Here is a 19243-nt window from a genome sequence, read left to right as displayed (position 1 = left end):
AGAATTGTTTCCATGAAAACTCCAAAATCCCTGTCCTAACTGAGCTGAATCTCTAAGTAGGGGGTGGGAGAAAATAAACACATGAACAATGTATTCAGATAATCATAAGAGCAATGATAAACTAGTAGTGGGCCATGGGATACTGTGATGGGAGGAGGGGCCACTTTATTTAGAGCAGAATTTTTTAACATTGGCAGCATGTTAGAACTATCTGAGGGTACTTAAAATTTCCAATAGCTGTACTGCACCTGAGACTAATTAAACCAGAGTCTTTCATCTGGGAGGGGCTCAGGCATTGATATTTTTCAAGGATGCCCCAGGGTTTCCTAGGTTCAGTCAAGGTTGAGAACCATCACATCAGAGTGACATGTACTGACAGTTATCTGCAAGAGGAGCATTTAAAAAAAAAAATCAATATCTTGGGATAAACCATAATGGAAAAAGAATATTTTAAAAAGAATGCATAAAAAATAAATACATGTGTAAAAAAAAAAGAAAAGAGCACTTTAAATGGTGTGTGTGCTCAGTTGCTCAGTCATGTCCACCTCTGCGACCCCATGGACTGTAGCCCACCAGGTATCTCTGTCCATGGGATTTTTCAGGCAAGAATACTGGAGTGGGTTGCCACTTCCTCCTCTTTAAGTGGAGGGAAAGGCAAATGCAAAATCCCCAAGCTCAGCCTAACCCAGCATGTTTGAGTGAAGAAAGGCCAGAGCCTGTGGAGGGGGGCGAGGAATGTTATAGTTACAAGACAGACTTCCAGGTTTTGGCACAAAGCTGGCACTTTTGCAAGTATTTAAGCAGGGGAAGAGGCAGGACCTGCTTTAGGCTTTGAGATTAGGCTGATTCTCCTTTCTGGACACAGAAAGAAAAGTGGTAAAAGAAAAAAGTGGTTTCTCCTGGGCCACAATATCTGACAGCTGAAGGAGTGGGAACAGCAACCCACCTATGACCCCACTTTGTCTTTTCTGATGTTGCCCTCACAGAACATCAAACAGTAGTGACGACACCCTTGTCTGAATCTGGTGTCTTCCTTCTGGTCTAACCCAAATTAGCCAGGGTTCCAATCTCTTCTGGGCACTTCCCAGGCACATCCCTGTGGGCTTTCCTACCATCCTCTGCTTCTTTCTCAACTAGAGTTCAGCTCAGCCTGTCCAAGCTTTCTCTTTACTTTTTTGTTTCAAGTCTACCCAGGTCCATAGTGTGAGTTAAGGGCAAGGACCATGATTTATTTGAACTTTTTTATCCCTACCACCAAACACATCATTGGTATTTAATAAATGTTCGCTAAATGACTGACTGAGAAAGTATTCTAAATCCAGTGGTTTACTGTCTACCCTATATAAGGTCTCGTTCAAGTTCTGAGTCAACAGACATTGGTTGTTTTCCTTCATCCTAAAAAACATCAGTTTGATTTGCCATAAGTTAGTCAAAGGAAGGAAAAAATTAAAAGGATGAAATTTTAAATTCTACAAATTAAGGGTTTGTCGATTCAGTGTTGTGGTTCAGATTAAATGTCTTCCCTCAAGGGCTCATGTGTCCCCCAACTCCCAGAAGGTACTGAATCCTGGCCCCAGGGACACAAAAGCCAAGACATATTAAGAGCACAGGATCCAACAGAACTACCACGTCTGGCAGGCAGCCAAACATATGCAAACCCGAGAGGGAATTTTAAAGGGCCGTTGAGATTAATTCCCTTGAAGAAGAATGAAAACCAGATGCTTTCCCCTAGGAAAAGAGTGTTCAGGACAACAGTGGGAGAGGTGGTGTGCAGGGCAGTCTGGGCTTCACGAGCGATGCTTACCCACCGTTAACCCCAACAAACTGAAGGTTCTTTTTGGTCCCATTACCTCCTGCACGGAAGCCATAGTCTTTCTTTTTCATTATGGATTTAAGGCTGGTCGACGGGGAGATCTCTAGGCAGACACAACATCATAGGTTAGCATGATCTGGGGAATACCCCCGAGTGCAACAGAACTGTGACCCTCGCTTTGAGGGGACACAGGCTGGAGGTATGTGAAGGGGTAGAACAGGAACTAGGCAATATAAATAAAATATTCTGAGGGTCTTTGAGGGGCGTCGGACTTCTGGTCAATGCTAGTCAAATTGTTCCTGTTTACAAGCCCTCTACATGAAGATGACAGAGAAGAGTTATTGGAGAGTTATTGAACCATGTGGGTGGCGTGGGTGCCATTGTTGTCCCTAACTCAGTCTGGGGAAATCTGAGGCTCAGATGTGCTGAGTGAATGACAGAGCAGCAGCAGAACTTAGGCCTCCCGACCCCTGATCCAGCACCCACTTTTGCACCTCAGAGGCCCTTCCTGGCTCACAAGTCAGTTAATATTTGTGATGTGGGGCAGGCATGGAAAACACATGAGCAAGAGCACACATCTTATTTTGCTGTTCTCAAAGGTACAAGGGGCAATTCACAAGGGCTAAGACTAGAACCAGCACCGAAATAATGAGAAAGCCAATTTGTGCTCTGCGGCAGGAAGCAGACTAACACGTTGCTGCCCGTTTAGCAAAGCAAAATATGGTTCCACTTAACAGGGAAGAGTGTGTGATCTGTTACAGGAAGAAGCGCTGCTCAGCCAAAGGGTCGACTTGCACATGTGAGTATGGAAGTCTCTCTTTCTATCTCTCACACACACACACACTGAAGTTCAGTAAAATATTTCAGATCTCGATAGAATGTTCTTCCAAAACAAGGCTACAAAAAACCTCTAATGTGCAAGAAGTAGGGAGGACCGCAGGAATGCAAGAGCCCAAGACACAGTCAAGGAAGGCAGAGGTTTAAAGCACTCACAGCCAGTGCCAGGGCTGCCTGCACACAATGCAAATGAGAATGAGGCACCCCTCTGGGCAGACACAGTGCTGCGGGCTTGGCAAGTGTGGGCTGTTTCAGCTCCTATTTACCCTCTGGCATCTTTGTGCCCTGTGCTATCTGAACAGCTGTACGTGGTGGCCCTGCAGTCAGTCCCAATGTTAGAGCAAGGACAAGAGGAGGGGTACCAAGCCTCCACTGTTCCAGAGATCAGTTTTTATTCCATTGGGCTCCCGGATGTGTTTGAATCTTTTTAAAAAACATATGCATGCAATTCAAACCCTTTTTCCCATTTGACTCCTCAAGTAAAGGAGAAATGGTTCCCAGTCTCAGGCACCAGTATTTACCCATCGGTGGGGAGGAGGAGGGGCCTGGGGGCTCCTTCTGGGGTGGAGCCTGGGCCGAGTAGGCAGACAGAAGCAGGTTGAGGGAGCTCTGTAGCTGGCTCTGGATGCTGCTGAGTTTGGAGGCAGGCTGCTTGATGGCGCGGGCCAGCTCAGGGTATCCGTGTTCCAGGCAGCTCCACTGCTCCTGCAGGAGCTCTTGGATCTTCTTAACGTATTGCCCAATAGTGGCGTCGGTGGGGGAGCTTGGTGGCCTTCCAAGGCGCTCCTTCCCCGACAGCTCTGGACCAGCCTCCTCCCTCCCTGCTGGGGGAGCCTTTCTCTCACCACTCCCTGGAGATCCTCCTACTCCCCTGTCTAGACCCTTAATTCCCACCGAAGGACCTCCTGCCTGCTCAGAACCTCCCTCTTCGATCCTGAGCTCAGTAGAGAGGCAGCTGTGTAAAGAAGGCATGAGGACCGTCTCAGAGCCCTGTGGCAGTGATGGCTGGGGTGGTGACACAAGTCCTGCTGGGCTCCCATCCCCTCGTTTGTGACTTTCCCACCCCCACAGGAGGCCATTCCCCTCTCCCCTGGCTCCCCAGCTTTCAGATCCCATGCTGCCCAGAAGGCTAACCCCAATGCTCTTGTCACACGACTGTCTGGTCAAGAGCCCTTGCAGGGGGTCAGTGTTGACCATGGCATCAGTCTGGCCCTGAGCATCTTTGGTGTTCCCACCGCTAAGCTTTTCTACCAGTTGAGCTACAGTGCACTCTAGCTCTTGAATCCTCTGCCCCTTCGCCTTGATTTCCTCTTCCTGCCGCTGGAGGGCAGCTCTGACCTGGGCCAGTTCCTCAGTTCTTCCAGACAGTTCGCCTTCAAGGTCCGAGATCTGCTGCTTCAGGCAGGAGATGCTGCCAGGATCCAGGGAGGCAAGGCCCAGGCTTTCCTCCGTGACGCGGATCCCGACGCTTCTCACGTCCACCTCTACAGGTGGTGGTGGTGGGATTTCGCTGATGTTGAGCTCGATTTCTTCTAGGGGGAGCTCATTCTCAGGGATGGGTGACGGCAGAGGTGGGGGGCTTGGTGTTGGAGAGCTGGGGGTTGTGACCACCACCTGGGCTTCTCTGCTTTCCTGTTGGTCTTCTGCATCCTCTAGAACCACAAGTGCATTCTGGGACAAGAAAGGTGGACTTGGGAAAGAGAGGTGATTTGGAGCCTCTTTTTTGCTTTCTGGAGGCTCAGGCCCCTCCTGGATCAGCTCCGGAATCCCTGGTACTAGGTCTCCCGACTCTCTGACTTCCGGTTGGGTTGCTGCTCGCGGAGTGGAGTTGGAAAAACCTGCAAATCCTTCCGCGGGCCCAAAGGCACCATCACAGACAACATCTTCGCCCTGAAGTGGAGGGAGGACGGGCGGGGTGGGGGGTCCTGAGTTTAGGCTTGGGTCCTCCGAGGCCCTGGTTGGCAGCAGCGTGGCCGGCATGCTGGATGCTCTCAGAAGCTGGGGCCGTCCACTCCCGGAGGTGAGCTCAGCCTCCCCGGGAGCCGCAGCAGCCTCTAGCTGTCTGGCCGTCTCCATCAGCAGGGCCTTCCGGTGGTAGCTCACCTCGCTGCCGCTGGCGGCTTGTGGGGCTTGGGGGTGATCCCCGAGGAGCAGTGGCTGGGCTCGGGCCTCTGTCCCCAACACTTTCCTCGACACCATGGGGGACCAGTTCGGGTGGGAAAGAACAGCATGGGGGCGAGCCCCGCTGTCGGGAAGGCTGAAGTTTCGGGGCAAAGTGCTGAACTTGGCTTGCTTGGCCCTTCTGTGGATAGGAATCCTTTTGATGGTGTTTCCCTTCTCGATGTCATCCACATACTTGAGGAAGTCCAGGTCCAAATGGAAGCCATATGGGGTCTCCACAGAGTAGGGGTGGCTCTTTGGAGGGTCTTTCTCTTCATCCCCCTGAGAGGACTGGTCTTTGGCTGGGAGACAGAAGGCGTAAAAAAGAAGCACAAAGTTAATAAGAAATGTGGGACGGTGAGACCTAATATGTGCGATTTTTACTTAATGCTCTTATATAAGTGTTCTCCTAAATGTTCCAACCTCTGAATTATGCTGAGATGTTCACGGACTTTTGGCTGTGCTGAGAAACCCTGTTATTAAATCAGTGTGGACTTAGTCAATGTCTGCAAGGAAATAGGTGAAGGGAATAGTTTCCAATCTGCACTACGTCATCTCAGCTATGATTGTGGAATGGGCCTTCAACTCAGAAAAATAAAATAGTCTCATACTGTTTTTCTGTGGTTTGAGTCATGTAATTGCTGAATTGAAGTAGCCAGGAATTTGCCAAATAAGGGTACTAATTGGTAATTGTGACTATGGATGTTTTCCCCGGATGAGATACACAATTTTCTCAACATTAAAAAGAGAACCTTGCATTATTCAAATAGGTACTACTAAATCCTGCTAAAGCCAGAGATATCAAGGAGTCATGCTTCCTACATTATTTAAGCTTCCTCTGATGGCTGAGCCTCTAGGTATGTGAAGCTCAGAAGGAAAGGGAACATATAGTTACACTCAGCCTATACTCTCTTCACCAGAAAGAAGCATGGTGCTTAACAAACACGTTTTACTTGCAAAAGCTCATGCCAAGTAAGGAAATATCACGTTTTTCACAAACTGGAAAAAAAAAAAAAGTGGTGGAGGAATATGGGACAATTAATGTAAAAAGAGACATTGACAAACATCCTCCAAGAAGTGTGGGACTCGTGATTTTTCAGGGCAGCCCAAAGTATCAGGGAATAGCACAATGAAAAAGGTCTCTATCATACCAAAGCACACTGATCTTGACTACAACAGAGGATGCTGAGAACAAGTCAGTTCTTTGATTATCTGAATCCATAGGGATTTGTCTCCAAGTAGCCTCTTCCTCTGAAGAAGGCAATGGCAACCCACTCCAGTACTCTTGCCTGGAAAATCCTATGGACGGAGGAGCCTGGTAGGCCGCAGTCCATGGGGTCGCTAAGAGTCAGACACAACTGAGCAACTTCACTTTCACTTTTCACTTTCATTCATTGGAGAAGGAAATGGCAACCCACTCCAGTGTTCTTGCCTGGAGAATCCCAGGGACAGGGGAGCCTGGTGGGCTGCCGTCTATGGGGTCGCACAGAGTCGGACACGACTGAAGAGACTTAGCAGCAGCAGCAGCAGCAGCCTCTTCCTCGGGTTAAACAGTCTTCGTTCTTTTGATGTTCCTCATGTGACACCCCTTATTATCTCTGTGACATTCTGCTAAACATCCTCTGGAAATGCTGAGCTCAGGAGAGAACATTATTGAAGAGCACAGAGGCCAAGAATATGGACCCTAGAGCCTGGTCTATATCTCAGCTTTGTGACCTTGGGGAAATTGCATAGCCTCCCTACATCTAATCATCTGTAAGATGGCAATAATAATAGGAAAGATGAGACTTGTGGACTGATTAATTAATACATATAACATGCTTAGAACAATGCCTATCACATGATAAACATTTAATACACACTCAATACTGTAGTTACTATCTTTGTGGAAGCTCAAATCAGAGAGAACTGAAGCCCTCTAATGGAAGCTGATTTGCTGGGTACACAGGAAGGGATTCTCAAATTTCTTTTGTATCTAACTGGTTGCTTGACTCTAAGAGTGATAGGCCTTGGGGGAAAAAAGACAAAATAGCAGTAGTTCAGTTCACTTACCTCAACCACTAATTTATTGAGCATCTGTGTTGGTTGCTAAGACAGATCCTAAGGACACTAGAGATAAATCAGGTATACCACTGCTCTCAAAAAAAGTATGGTCAAGTAGGAGAAACACCAACAAGTATGATGCAATGTGACAAGGATGGCAACAGATACATGCTCAAGGGTCAGTCTTCCTTCCTGACTTATTTTCCTAGTTTCTTCAGAATAACTTCCTTGGACTTAGAGGCTAATTATGCCTTGGTTGGAGAGAGATGACTTCACAAGAGTGAAGCCATGTAACTGGGTGTTAAATGAATAAAGAGCAATTTTCCAGGAGAATAAGAGAGTGAAGGACATTGTGGCTGTATATTTCCAAGGTGGCCATTATCAGTTCCTACCTTCTCTAGACAGGCAAGGGAATCCCATATGAACACGTGGCATCTATTTCTTCACCCTTTTGAATCTTAGCTGGCCTGTGAGTGCTTAGACCAAAAGAAAATAGCAGAAATGACACTGAGAAAATCCCAAGGGTAGCTCATAAGAAGTCTCTTAAGTTTCTTGTGGGTCTCTTAGAATGCACACTCAGTGGGAAGCCAGATGCCACATAAAGGGATCCAGCATCCCTGAGACTGCCATGCTGTGAGGAAGCCCAAGTAGCCCCATAGAGAGTTCATGTGGAGAGAGGGAGAGAGATGCCTAGCCAACCTGTGCTGTTCCAGACATCCTGGCTCAGGTGCCAGGTATAAGTATACTGCCAGTGTAAGTCAACTTCCAGATGACTCCAGCCTCAGCCCTCATCTGACTTCATTGACAACAGGGACTCCAAGTGAGAACCATTCAGTTGAGCTTGTGTTAATAATGCATGATTATTTTACTCCACTGAACTTTGGGGTGGTTAGTTATGCAGCAATAGATAGCCAGGGCAGATCAGATATATGTCAGAAAATGAGCAAATGCTTTGAGGTGTGAAAAGTGAAAGAAAGTGAAGTCGCTCAGTCCTGTCCAATTTTTTGCAACCCCATGGACTATAGCCTACCAGGCTCCTCAGTCCATGGGATTTTCCAGGCAAGAATACTGGAGTATGTTGCCACTTCCTTCTCCAGGGGATCTTCCCAACCCAGGGATCGAACCTGAGTTTCCTGAATTGCAGGCATATGCTTTACCTTCTGAGCCACAAAGGAAGCCCCTTGTGTGAAAATCCATGGTAATTCAGGGTTCTGTAATTGCAGTCATATGGCTGAAACTTAAAATGTGGAAGAGAACGGTGAAGAGTAGGAAAAGACAAAATTGGAAGGTCATCAAGACCCAGATTAGGGAGCCACTTGTATGCTCGTCACCAAGCTTTGACTTTACTCTTTAGGCAGTGAGAGCCATCAAAGAGTTTTACACAAGGAAGTGACTTGATAAAATGTGACTTCACAATGATCATTCTCACAGAGGATTAGAAGATGGACAGACCAGAAACCCAAGGATCAGTTGGGAGACTGCTGACATGATCCAAGTGAAACAAGCTAAGGGAATGGAGAGAAGGGGCAGGTTCAAGAAGAGGTGCACGTGATGGCATTACCTGGGGCACATAGGACTGCTGTTTCCTTAAAGGTGATGACATATTTGGGCTGAGCTCTTGCCAGTGTGATCTATCCTTCTGGCCAGTGTCACATGCTTGTCACTGTGTTTATGGAAGTACAAGTATCTCCAAAGAACTAAAGAAGTCAAGTAGACACACGAAGTCTGAACCCTTGAACACTGACACAGTCGACCCTACCAGCCTCAATGCTAAGTAAAATCTCAAGGCCTGTGGGCGATTAAGTCACAACAGGGAACAGAGCAAGGCATTGGTGCTGACCTACAGGGATGGGTCCAAGTTGGGTTCCAGAGTTTCTGTGCAAATACCTGGACTCCAGGCAGGAAAGGAGTAAATACTCCTCCAGCATCCAAAAAATTCCAACTAAGTTCCCATTCACCCACTTAATTTTTTTTAAACCAACCTGCTTTTCCTCAAAGAGGCACACTGGTAGTCTCAATAAATAACAGCAATTGCTCTCTGTTAGTTTCCCAGCTGCACTCTGCTATACTCTTAAGCCTACTGGTCAACTTAGCAGCCTTCTGGACTTCAGGAACAAGCCAAATCAGAGACGAGGTATTTGTCTAAAGTTAAATAGGGAGCAGATTTATGACCCAGAAGGCAAAGAACACTACAAAGGAGAGACTGCATTATTTATCTGCTTATTGCCTCAATTCGGTGGAAATGCAGTGATTTGCCCATCAGCCGCTGGGAGCAGGGCCAGAGCACAAATACAAAAAAGGCATCAAATGAGAGACAGCAGATTGAAAGGGGAAGTATTCCACAAGCGAGATTGAGGTGAACCAAAGAAATCTGTAAGACTGAGTAGTTACCCCAATGATGGCTTTAATAGGTGCTTCCCAAGGTAGGGGTATATTTCTCTCTCAGTCTCTCTCTCTCTTTCACACACACACACACACACACACACACACAAGTACACTGTACTGTTGTCCTGCCACCTACCACTCTGTGTTCCTTCTCTTTCTCCCACTGCAAGAGGAATGTTGGACCTTGAATGAAGGATCTTGATCTTATATACTGCGAGATCTGTGTTCACATTAAGTTCTGCCCCTTTTAATTCTACCTGGTGATAGGTATGCAGGAGCTCAGAATTCCAGGCATTGGGCCAGGGCACGAATTAATTAGGAGGGCTGTCTTCTCGAAATGAACTTCAGATCAGACACACCAACACATAGCCAAACTGGCTGGAGTTGAATCCTGCCTCTGTCATCTCCTACCTCTGTGATTCTGGGCAAATTACTTAAATTCCCTGTACTTTAATCTCTCCATTTGTAACACAGCAATAACGAGACCTAACTCAAAGAGTTTTTGTGATTGTAGGCACTGATGAGCAGAGAACATGACACAGGTACTCAACAAAGGGGCCAAAAAACAAGGATGAGCTGGTTCCAAATGGGGCAGTGGGTTTTCACTGAGACTGAGCGCTCTCTTGGAATATTTAACTCGGTGTTAGGATGACAGCTTCAAGAGGGAGTGAGAGTCCAAGAAAACAACTCTGAAGAAACTGGGGAAATAAGTCAGGGGAGAAGGAAAAAGTAGGATATATGAGGCTCCAGTATTCTCACCTGGAGAATTCCATGGACAGAGGAGCAGGCGGGCTACAGTCCATGGGGTCGAAAAAGAGTCGGACACCACTGAGCAACTAAATGGCAACAGATATGAGGCTCAGAGCCATCTAGGATTCCCTAGAGAGTCTTGGTCTGAAAGCACCCACATCACCAGACCTTGAAAAGGAACCTGCAGATGCAGTCATGAGCCTAAGAGTTACACACAGACTCGAGAAAAGAGATTAGAAGTAGACCAGGCAAGGAGGGAGGTGCCGCAGTCATTGCCCTGAGGGACAAAGTGAAGTGCAGGACAGGTAAGTGAAGGCATTTAAAATGATGGGGAAAGTCCAAAAGCCTATACTCAGTTTCTGGAGGAAATAGGAAAAACAGAAAGGAGAGAGAAAATAGCCAAAACTACAACCGGAAAGAAGAGGAATTAAATGAGCCTCCTCAAAAGGCCAAGACAGCGGAAACTCTTTTCCTTCTTCTGCCTTTATTTTGTGAGATGTGTGGGCCTGAAGGGAGGGGTCCCTTTCTTAGCTGGTTGTGGGTGATCACGTGGCAAGCAGCTGTGCTGAGGATGCTGAGCAGGGACAAATGAGGCAAGCAGAAATGACAGGCCCCCGGGGCATTAAGGGAATTAGCTGGTGTTCTGTGGGACCACTTCCAGGGATGCACTGAAAAGGCAGCTCTCTGGGGAGAGAGGCAGACTTTTGAAATAGATGGTAACTGCGTTTGGAAAGGAGGATAGAGCGGAGCTGGAGCTGCTGTCCAGAATTTAAGCCCTGCACCAGTGAAGGGCCATCTAGGCTCTCCTGTTTCCTGTCATTCAGTGATTTGGAAAAAAACATTTCATTAGAAGTCAGGGGATCGGGGTCTAGTCCATGACGTTTGGCATATTTCCTAGAGAGGGGAAAGGAGGATCATTCCTTGAGACATTTGTTGGGCTAGGTAGTGATTACTCAGCAACCTTACATGCATTATCTCATTCAGTCCTTCACCATCCCTGTGAAGTAGGTATTAGTATCTGCTTATAGACGAGGTGTCGGAGAAGGCAATGGCACCCCACTCCAGTACTCTTGCCTGGAAAATTGAATGGATGGAGGAGCCTGGTGGTCTGCAGTCCATGGGGTCGCTGGGAGTCGGACACGACTGAGCGACTTCACTTTCACTTTTCACTTTCATGCATTGGAGAAAGAAATGGCAACCCACTCCAGTGTTCTTGCCTGGAGAATCCCAGGGACGGGGAAGCCTGGTGGGCTGCCGCCTATGGGGTTGCACAGAGTCGGACACGACTGAAGCGACTTAGCAGCAGCAGCAGAAGCATAGATAAGGTGTAGCAGACTATTAATAAAAATAGCCACAATTATAACCCACCCTTGTGTACTTCCCTCCCACACTGATCCTAGCTTGGCTTTGTGACTTGCTTTGGCCAGTGGGTCAACAGCAAATGTGACATATGCAGAGACTTGAAAGTTGCTTGCACACAGGAGTTTGTCTATTCTTACTGTGCTTGAAAACCCTTCTGTCAACAGGTGAACATACCTCAGCCAGCCTGCTGGACAACAAAAGAGACACGGCCAAATCATCGCCAGTGCCCCAGCTGATGTGGGGTCAACCACCAGACATATGAGTGTGGCCATTCTAAACCGTCAGGTCAAGTCACCCAGAAGACCATAGACACATAAATAAGTCCAACAGCGATCAGTCACATTGGCCCAGCTCAGAACAAAGGCTCGGCCAACCCAAAGAATCTTTTGAGAAATAATAAATACCTTTAAGTCGATATTTTTTTTTTGAGTGGTTTGTTATGCATTAAAGCTAACTGATACATGAAGGAAGTGAGGCTCAGAGAAGTGAAATGCCTTGGAGGATCACTCAGGTAGGAATGTTGGCTCATTTTACCATATCATGCCTTGTCTCTAAAATGAGGTTAATGAGGGAGGTCATCCTGCTCCCTTCTTGGTGCCAAGAAAGGATGAGAAACACTCCAAAAATTACCCAAGTCCAATATAAACATAAGGCTTCATTTTCATTCCCTACCACCTTCTCTTGTTCATGCCTGAAATACATGGTTTGGATTTCCCAGCACCGCCTATATGGGGAAGGTCTCCCATGTTTCCCCTAAGCTATCCAGTATTTATAGTAATAATCTCTTTCCAACCCAAGTGCTCACTGTAGACCAGGGAATACAAAGAAGCCTGCCTACCATCTGTCTTCTCCATCTTAGGGATTGTTGACCACCAATGTCTCAGGCACTCTTCATCCGGTAAGTCTGTAAAATTCGTTGGAGAGTTCTGAAAGGAAGAAGGAAGGAAAAGTGGAGATTCTCATTACAGTTAGAATAAGTATAGAGGGCCCCTCCTTACCTTTCTCCCAGGGTGCTCATGAGCTCATAGCCCTCCAAGGAGGAGGGCTTTACACAATACCTAGAGTCCAATCTTGGGTGTGTCTTCATGGGATGTTAGCAGTGGTTGACACCAAAGGAAGTCTCTGGTTAGACTCCCTCACTGGGCAGATGAGGAAGCTGAGGCTTAGAAGTAAACTGTTCTGTGCACCACCTCTCAGCATATTAGTGAAGAAACTGGGCCTGCGGCTCCAACAAGCAGCTATCCTTAATATCAGGAGCTGAAATCTACTCACTTTCATCACAGAGAATGAATTTTAAACCATTTTGTGGAAAAGTTGGAACCAGAGAACCTTCAAATGATCTGTGACATCCCAATCAGACTCAAGACAAAGATGAACTAACTTGAAGGACCGACAAGGAGCTGATAGTTCAGGGTGATTTCTAACCATGGGCAGAACAAGGAGGCGTTCATTTGACCTAGGTGGCCGGAAGACATCGGTGACTATGCAAGCAGAATACTCTCCTGACTCGGAATTAGAGTCTCTTGAGGTTTGATCATAAATTCTCCCCAAAGTTTCAATCCTTTTCCAGATCTATTTCTTCAAATGGTATACAGCCTGGCTCCTGCCCCCAATACAATAAATCACCCAAGAAATTGGCTTTTTATGATTGTAACTCCACACACATCAGAATAATAAATAATCTGTGACACCTCAGCAGTGGAAGCAGGGTTGTTTTAGGAATCCTGATGTGCTTGACCACAACCTCTGGATCAGAAAAACGTACCAGGGATGAGGGAAAGGCTGGGGGGAATTGAAGTGAGAGAAGGATGACAGGAAGCCCCCAGCAACCCGGGATAAAAAATGGGAAACAAACAAGCAAACTGGAGAAGAGGGCTGGGAAATATGAGGCCTGCCAAATTAAAGGAAGTCTGAAGTCTGCCTGACGGAAAGTTTGGTGTACACTCTTTCTGTAAGCAAGGCTACTGTCTCCAAAGCTATCACCCACTCCTGTCTTGGTCTCCCATAACCACAGTCCACTCAGAAGCCAGAGGGCCTCTGCCACTGCAGAGTGATGGAGCCTGGAAGGGCAGGCAGGGTTTCTATAGGCAGAGACATTCCTTACAGAAGGATCACAGAAACTGAGTCACTTACCTTGTGGCAACAAGTACTTGAATCAGGGGGCAGCGTGGAGCTGGAGTAGAGAAATTAGGGAGAAGAAAGATAAATGCAGATGGTCCTGGAGGCTAAGAGTGGCCACTAAGGAGGCAGACAATGGGAAGTCATGGAAGGTCCTAAGCAGGGGTGAGGGAGGGTCACCCTTGCTAGAAAGAGGAAGTTCTGAAACAACCTATGTGTCCATTAACAGCTGAAGGAGTACAGAAGATGTGGTGTCTGTGTGTGTGTGTGTGTGTACAGGTATATACACACGGAGTGGAATATTATGTAGCCATAAATAGAAGGAAATCTCACCATTTGTGATAACACAAACATGTACTGTATTTGTCTTTGACTTAGTCCACTGACCATAATGCCTTTAGGTACACCTGAGGACAAATACTGTATGGTATCACTTACACATGAAACTTCATTTAAAAAAAAATGTATAGACACAAAGAATAGATTGGTGGTTGTCAGAGGCAGGGGTTGGGTGGCTGAGGGGTAGGCAAAATTGGTGAAGGAGCTCCAAAGATACAAACTTCCAGTTCTAAGATAAATAGGACCTGGGCATGTAATGTATAGCATAGTGACTATAGTCAACAACACTGTATTATATTTTTTGAAAGTTGCTAAGAGAGTAGATCTTAAAAGTTCTTACCACAAAAAAAATAAAAATAACTAGGTGACATAATGATGTTAACTAAACTTACTGTATATTTCACGACATATACAATAATCAAATCATTATGCCGGACACCGTGCTAGATGTCAATTATACAACTACACAGTGTTAGATGTCAATTATAATTCAAATGAAAAAAGAAAGAGAAGGTTCCGGGCAGAGGACACTGCTGCCTATCTCAGTGCTCCGGCTCTGCAGTCCATAGCCAATGACGGGGACTCCCAGATGCAGTGGGGGGTGGGGGGGGCGGGCAGGAGAGGCCCAGCGGCTCCAAGGTGAAAAGTGTGAAGGAGAAGGGTGAGGACAAAACCCTATACATGGCCTCTTCATCATCACAGCCTCTTCTCTCCCTCTGTATCCCTCTTCCTCCCACCTCATAACATTACTGAGTAACAGGCAGAGCTTGGAGCCCTTGGCATACTCGAATGACCTCATGCAAGCCTCACCATAACCCCAAGAGGGTTATTATTGTCACCCATTTTCCAGACAAGGAGACTGAGGCTATCTACAGCCATACCACCCTGAATGCGCCCGATCTCATCTGATCTCAGAAGCTAAGCGGGGTCGGTCCTGGTTAGTACTTGGATGGGAGACTGAGGCTGAGAGAGTTTAAAGGCCTGCCCCAAGTTACATAACAAGCCAGAGTTGGTGTAGGATTTGCTCTTAAGTCAAGTCGACTCCAAGCCTGTGCTGGGAACGAAAGTGATTTGTAAACATTTGTCCACTAATATAAGCAAGCCTGAAGACTGAGCCCTAGATCTCTTTTGTGAGGGAAAACGTTCCTGACTCTGCTTCTTTGCTTCTCCCTCCAGTGCAGATGATGCATCTTCTGGGCATGCATAAGGAGGACGGCTCCCTTTGTAAGTGCTTCTGGCCAAGTGCAATCTGCTTCTCTGAGGCTGGACACCAAGTAACAAAGCTCCTCCTAAGCAAGAGGGTGCAGGTGAACCTCCGGCTGCAGAAACTCACTGTCACCTCAAGGAGTTCAGTCACACCCACTGCCCTTGGTTAGAGTTACAATTCAGTCCTTCATATACCAGGTCATAGAGCTTCAGATAACTTTGCAACACACTTGGGGTCAAATTTCATTAAAAAAAGAACTCTATAGAGACCTCTAATTGTTCTGTTAGACTTGAATTTTGCTAAAATTAATCATTCCAAGGCAAGAGAAATTAAATGGAGCTGATACCCCAACTCTCTGAAGAACAGGGTCAAGCAAGCTTTCATTCTAAAGCTCTAAAGAAAAGGGAGCACTGTCGTGTCTGTATCATGCCACTTCCATCCCTACCCACCCCAGCCTTCTCCACTTTGGCCCAGGGTCCTCACTGTGAACATCTCAGAATTTAGCTAAGGGAGTTTTCTTCCAGTGAGTGGATGTTTGATGTGGTTAGGAGAAGGCAATGGCACCCCACTCCAGTACTCTTGCCTGGAAAATCCCATGGACGGAGGAGCCTGGTAGGCCGCAGTCCATGGGGTCGCTAAGAGTTGGACACAACTGAGTGACTTCACTTTCACTTTTCACTTTCATGCATTGGAGAAGGAAATGGCAACCCACTCCAGTGTTCTTGCCTGGAGAATCCCAGGGACCGGGCAGCCTGGTGGGCTGCCGTCTATGGGGTCACACAGAGTCGGACACGACTGAGGTGACTTAGCAGCAGCAGCAGGGGAGTGGAATCAAAGACTAAATGCTCTATCAACACACGCTACTTTGTTTGCAATACAACAGAATATGAAAAATAGCTTTGTTGGACAGAATTCCCCTTTAAAATGGAATTTTGCAACCTCCTGGAGCATTTAATATTTTGACATAGAAGCAGTTTATTACATCTTCTGTTAAACTGTCTGCCCAGTGTTTGAACCTTGTAACACCTAGTCGTGTTATGTAACTTTCATTTGTTTATGGCCTATCCCAGGATCAAGTATGCCCAGTTAGCTCCCAACCTCTCTCACGAGCTCATCATATTCTAGATGTTTTGAGTATGTACAACTGTATCTTTTTCCAGTTTTTCTCCCCTATTAAGCTTGTGAAGTTCAGAACTCCTACACAATTTATTTTCTGTAGACACTCCCCCAACCCCATCCACCTCCATCCTAACATGTGGCAGATCATCTCCAAGTTGCAGATAAGGAACAAAGACACAAAAAAGCTATGCTGCCAATCCAAATTTATCCAGTTAATTAGGGGCAGTCCACCCTGCCTCTCAAAGCCAATGTGCAGTGAAGAGATGAGGACTGAGGCTTTCAGTTCAAAATTGACCAGAGGCAGTCATTGGCAGACAGCAGTGATGGCCCATATGTAACTACCAGGCCACGTTAGAAACGGTTCCAGCACAGCCCATGCCCAGGAGCATGGATTTCCTTGGGTCAGCCCAGCGCCAGCAGTATATCCCCACACTCTCTCCCTCCACACTGATTCTTTTTAATGATACCATTTTTAACCTCAAATCCAAATACAAAGAAACCTTCCTCTATTTAGCCCTGAAACTGAAACCTAGCTCTGTACTTGTGTTCCTTTCAAACGCCTCTTTATTCTGCAATAATAAAAATGCCATATTTCATCCCAGAACAGGCTGCATGCCAAAATAAATAGCACCTTGGATTTCCTTAAAAAGAAAACTTGGCTCAAAGCACAGCCTTATTGCCATGAGAATTCCTGGAGAATTCAACCTAACAAAGTCAAATATTTAGCAAGGTAGTGCACCAACAGCGATCTGTCAATCCCTGCACGACCTCTTGCAGAGGCAAAAACGCTCTTTCCAAAAGAGGAAAAAATATTACTTATACCTGGTTCCGATCTCCCCAAATGATGAGAGCTTCCCGCTTCCCCACTACAGGGCCCCACTCCTCCAAGTGGAAATGTCCCCTGTGCTAAGAATCCGGAGGCATCTGACAGAGCTGCTTAAGAGGGCTGAAGCACAGGCACCTGGGGAGTGAGACACACTCCTGGAAAAGCTTCCACCAAACGAGTTCTCCAGCGGGCTCGCTCCCCACCGACCCCAGGAAACAAAGAGATAATTCACGCTCAATAAATAACACATTAACACAATCTCATTAACACAATCTCATTAACTCCGTTCCCACATTTTTCTGCATGTGTCTGTCATTTTTGCCTGCATTGCAGCAGCTGAATCTGGAGCTTCATGAAGAAGAGAGAACTGTAAGGAGGGAAGCAGTGACCACAGTACCTTCCCTTGGCATCCTTCCCCTGCCCCAGCCTGGAGCCAGAGAAGTCACTTCTTCCCGGGGGCTCTGCTGCTGGACCGGAGCTGATTGCTCCTGAGTTCAGCACGACAGCACTGGCTCCCTAGCTGTTAAAGATTTGGTCAGGTGATCTGTGACCTTGCTGGAAAAGCAAACACTGACTTCATTTTGGCTCTCAGGAAGAGGGGACTGGGGTCAGAAAGGAATTTGATGCTCAATAAGCTGAGGATCAGAAAGGAATTTGATGCTCAATAAGCTGATACTAGATCTTGCAGAAAGAGGAAAACAGCACAGATCATTCGATTAGAAAGTTTGTTCTCAGAGCTGCTAGCAGTTTAGAGGGATGCATCTGAAGATGCTGAAATGGTACACACCTTTCTCCCTGGACTCTCCCAGAGCTAGGCGCTCAACTGGGACAGGGGTCATAATTAATTATGCTTTTCCTCCTCCCTCCCTGCAGCTGAGCAGCTCATTAATAAAATTGTTCCTAATGAGAACACAGCATCCTAAAGAGCTGAAACCCTCCACTGATGCATCTCTTTCTTCCAGTCTCTGTCTTAGAAACTTCCTCCCCCGCCCACCCACCTCCTGGATCCCACAGCGGAGCAAGGCTTCTGTGAGCAATCCCCAGACTGCTCACTGCCTCCATCAATCAGCGACTGGAAGTCTATGGGGCAGAGCTGGAAGAAACAATGACCAGTGAGTGCCTGGGGCCAGACAGGCAGCCCCCGCTTCCCACTGCTCTACGAATCTGATGCCCCAGCACTGATACGCACCCAATTCTGGCAGAAAGAGAAAGGCAAGGAAGTACCTTCTGTAAGGATCCAGCTCCAGGCAGGGCTTCCAACTGTAGCGCGGACCAGTGACTTCAGAGGGGCGGGTACAGGAGCCGGGGAGAAGGCAGCTGTGCAAGAGCAAGGTCTCAGGGTGTCCCAGCCAGCCCACTGCAGCCGCAGCTCTCTGGAGCAGAGGCAGGTGTGAGGTGCAGGCACAGACGCTCTGCAAATCTAGCACCACCACCAGACCTGAAGGAGATACAGGGGGGTGGGTGCCTTCCAAATGGGCCAGGAAAGCATCTGGGCTCCCGATATACAGTCTCAGCAAAAGGATTAGAGGACCTTATCCCCTTGACCTTCCGTGGCTCTAGTCAAAGGAGGCTGTCCTTGGAAATGAAGCCCTGTCAGGAAGACATGTCGAAGCAGCTCTGACCTTTGCAGACACTGCCTGTCAAGATGTGTTCTCAGAGGCCAGGGCAGATTCCTGTTTAACCCACACTGAAACTGATGCCAGAGCTGAGTGTCACCCTGAAGTGCTGACTGCATCCAGCCCGGGACACTGGGAAGCACTTCACCTCCAGCTTAAGGCAGCCGGGCAGGGCTGAGCGTCCCCACTGGACAGGTGAAGAAAGTGAGAGACAGTGACTTCCCTTGGCTCACCCATGAGCGAATCTGGATTAAAATGAAGATTCCTGGGATAGAATTCTGTGTTTTTCCTACTACACTGGATCATACTCTTACTTTCCTTGGCAGACTCTAGAGCATCTTGCTCAAGGCAGAGGTTAACAAACTTACTGAAGGGCATGGGATGATGTGATGCACAAGGCTAGGAAACGCCAACATTCACTTGTTTCAACTGTTAAAAGTATTTAACTAGCATGCAGACCAAACCATCAAAATTTAAATCAGAAATACACTTTGCGGTTATACGAAAAAATATACAGAGGTGCAAACTGTCTCTCTGATAGCTTTTAAATGACCATCAACCATCCCCTCAGAATTAGCTAGAGAAATGCTAGAAGCATAAGACATTTCACCAGGAAGCTGAGTTAAAAAGAGCTCTCCATTCACCAGGTCCTATGACTTTCTAGCCAC

At 47.0% G+C, this 19243-nt stretch overlaps 1 protein-coding gene across 2 annotated transcripts in view; it reads right to left on the bottom strand.

The window, feature by feature from the left end:
* Window positions 1–19243, bottom strand: part of KANK4 (KN motif and ankyrin repeat domains 4) — a 75438-nt gene that overhangs the window by 23390 nt on the left and 32805 nt on the right. The window contains exons 2-5 of one of the 2 annotated variants that reach the window (XM_070367926.1): window positions 18184–18397; window positions 12189–12276; window positions 3172–5112; window positions 1805–1916 (exon numbers count right to left, since the gene is read on the bottom strand). In XM_070367926.1, the coding sequence (XP_070224027.1) occupies window positions 1805–1916; window positions 3172–5112; window positions 12189–12204 (2069 nt within the window). In that variant the 5' untranslated portion in view covers window positions 12205–12276; window positions 18184–18397. The remainder of the gene's footprint in view (window positions 1–1804; window positions 1917–3171; window positions 5113–12188; window positions 12277–18183; window positions 18398–19243) is intronic. The other variant, XM_005891235.2, reaches the window with a different exon arrangement.

This window comes from Bos mutus, chromosome 3 (genome assembly GCF_027580195.1).
Source record: "Bos mutus isolate GX-2022 chromosome 3, NWIPB_WYAK_1.1, whole genome shotgun sequence".
Taxonomy (NCBI): Eukaryota; Metazoa; Chordata; class Mammalia; order Artiodactyla; family Bovidae; genus Bos; species Bos mutus.
The sequence above is the reverse complement of the archived record's forward strand: the minus strand, read 5'-3'. Positions and strand labels throughout refer to the sequence as shown.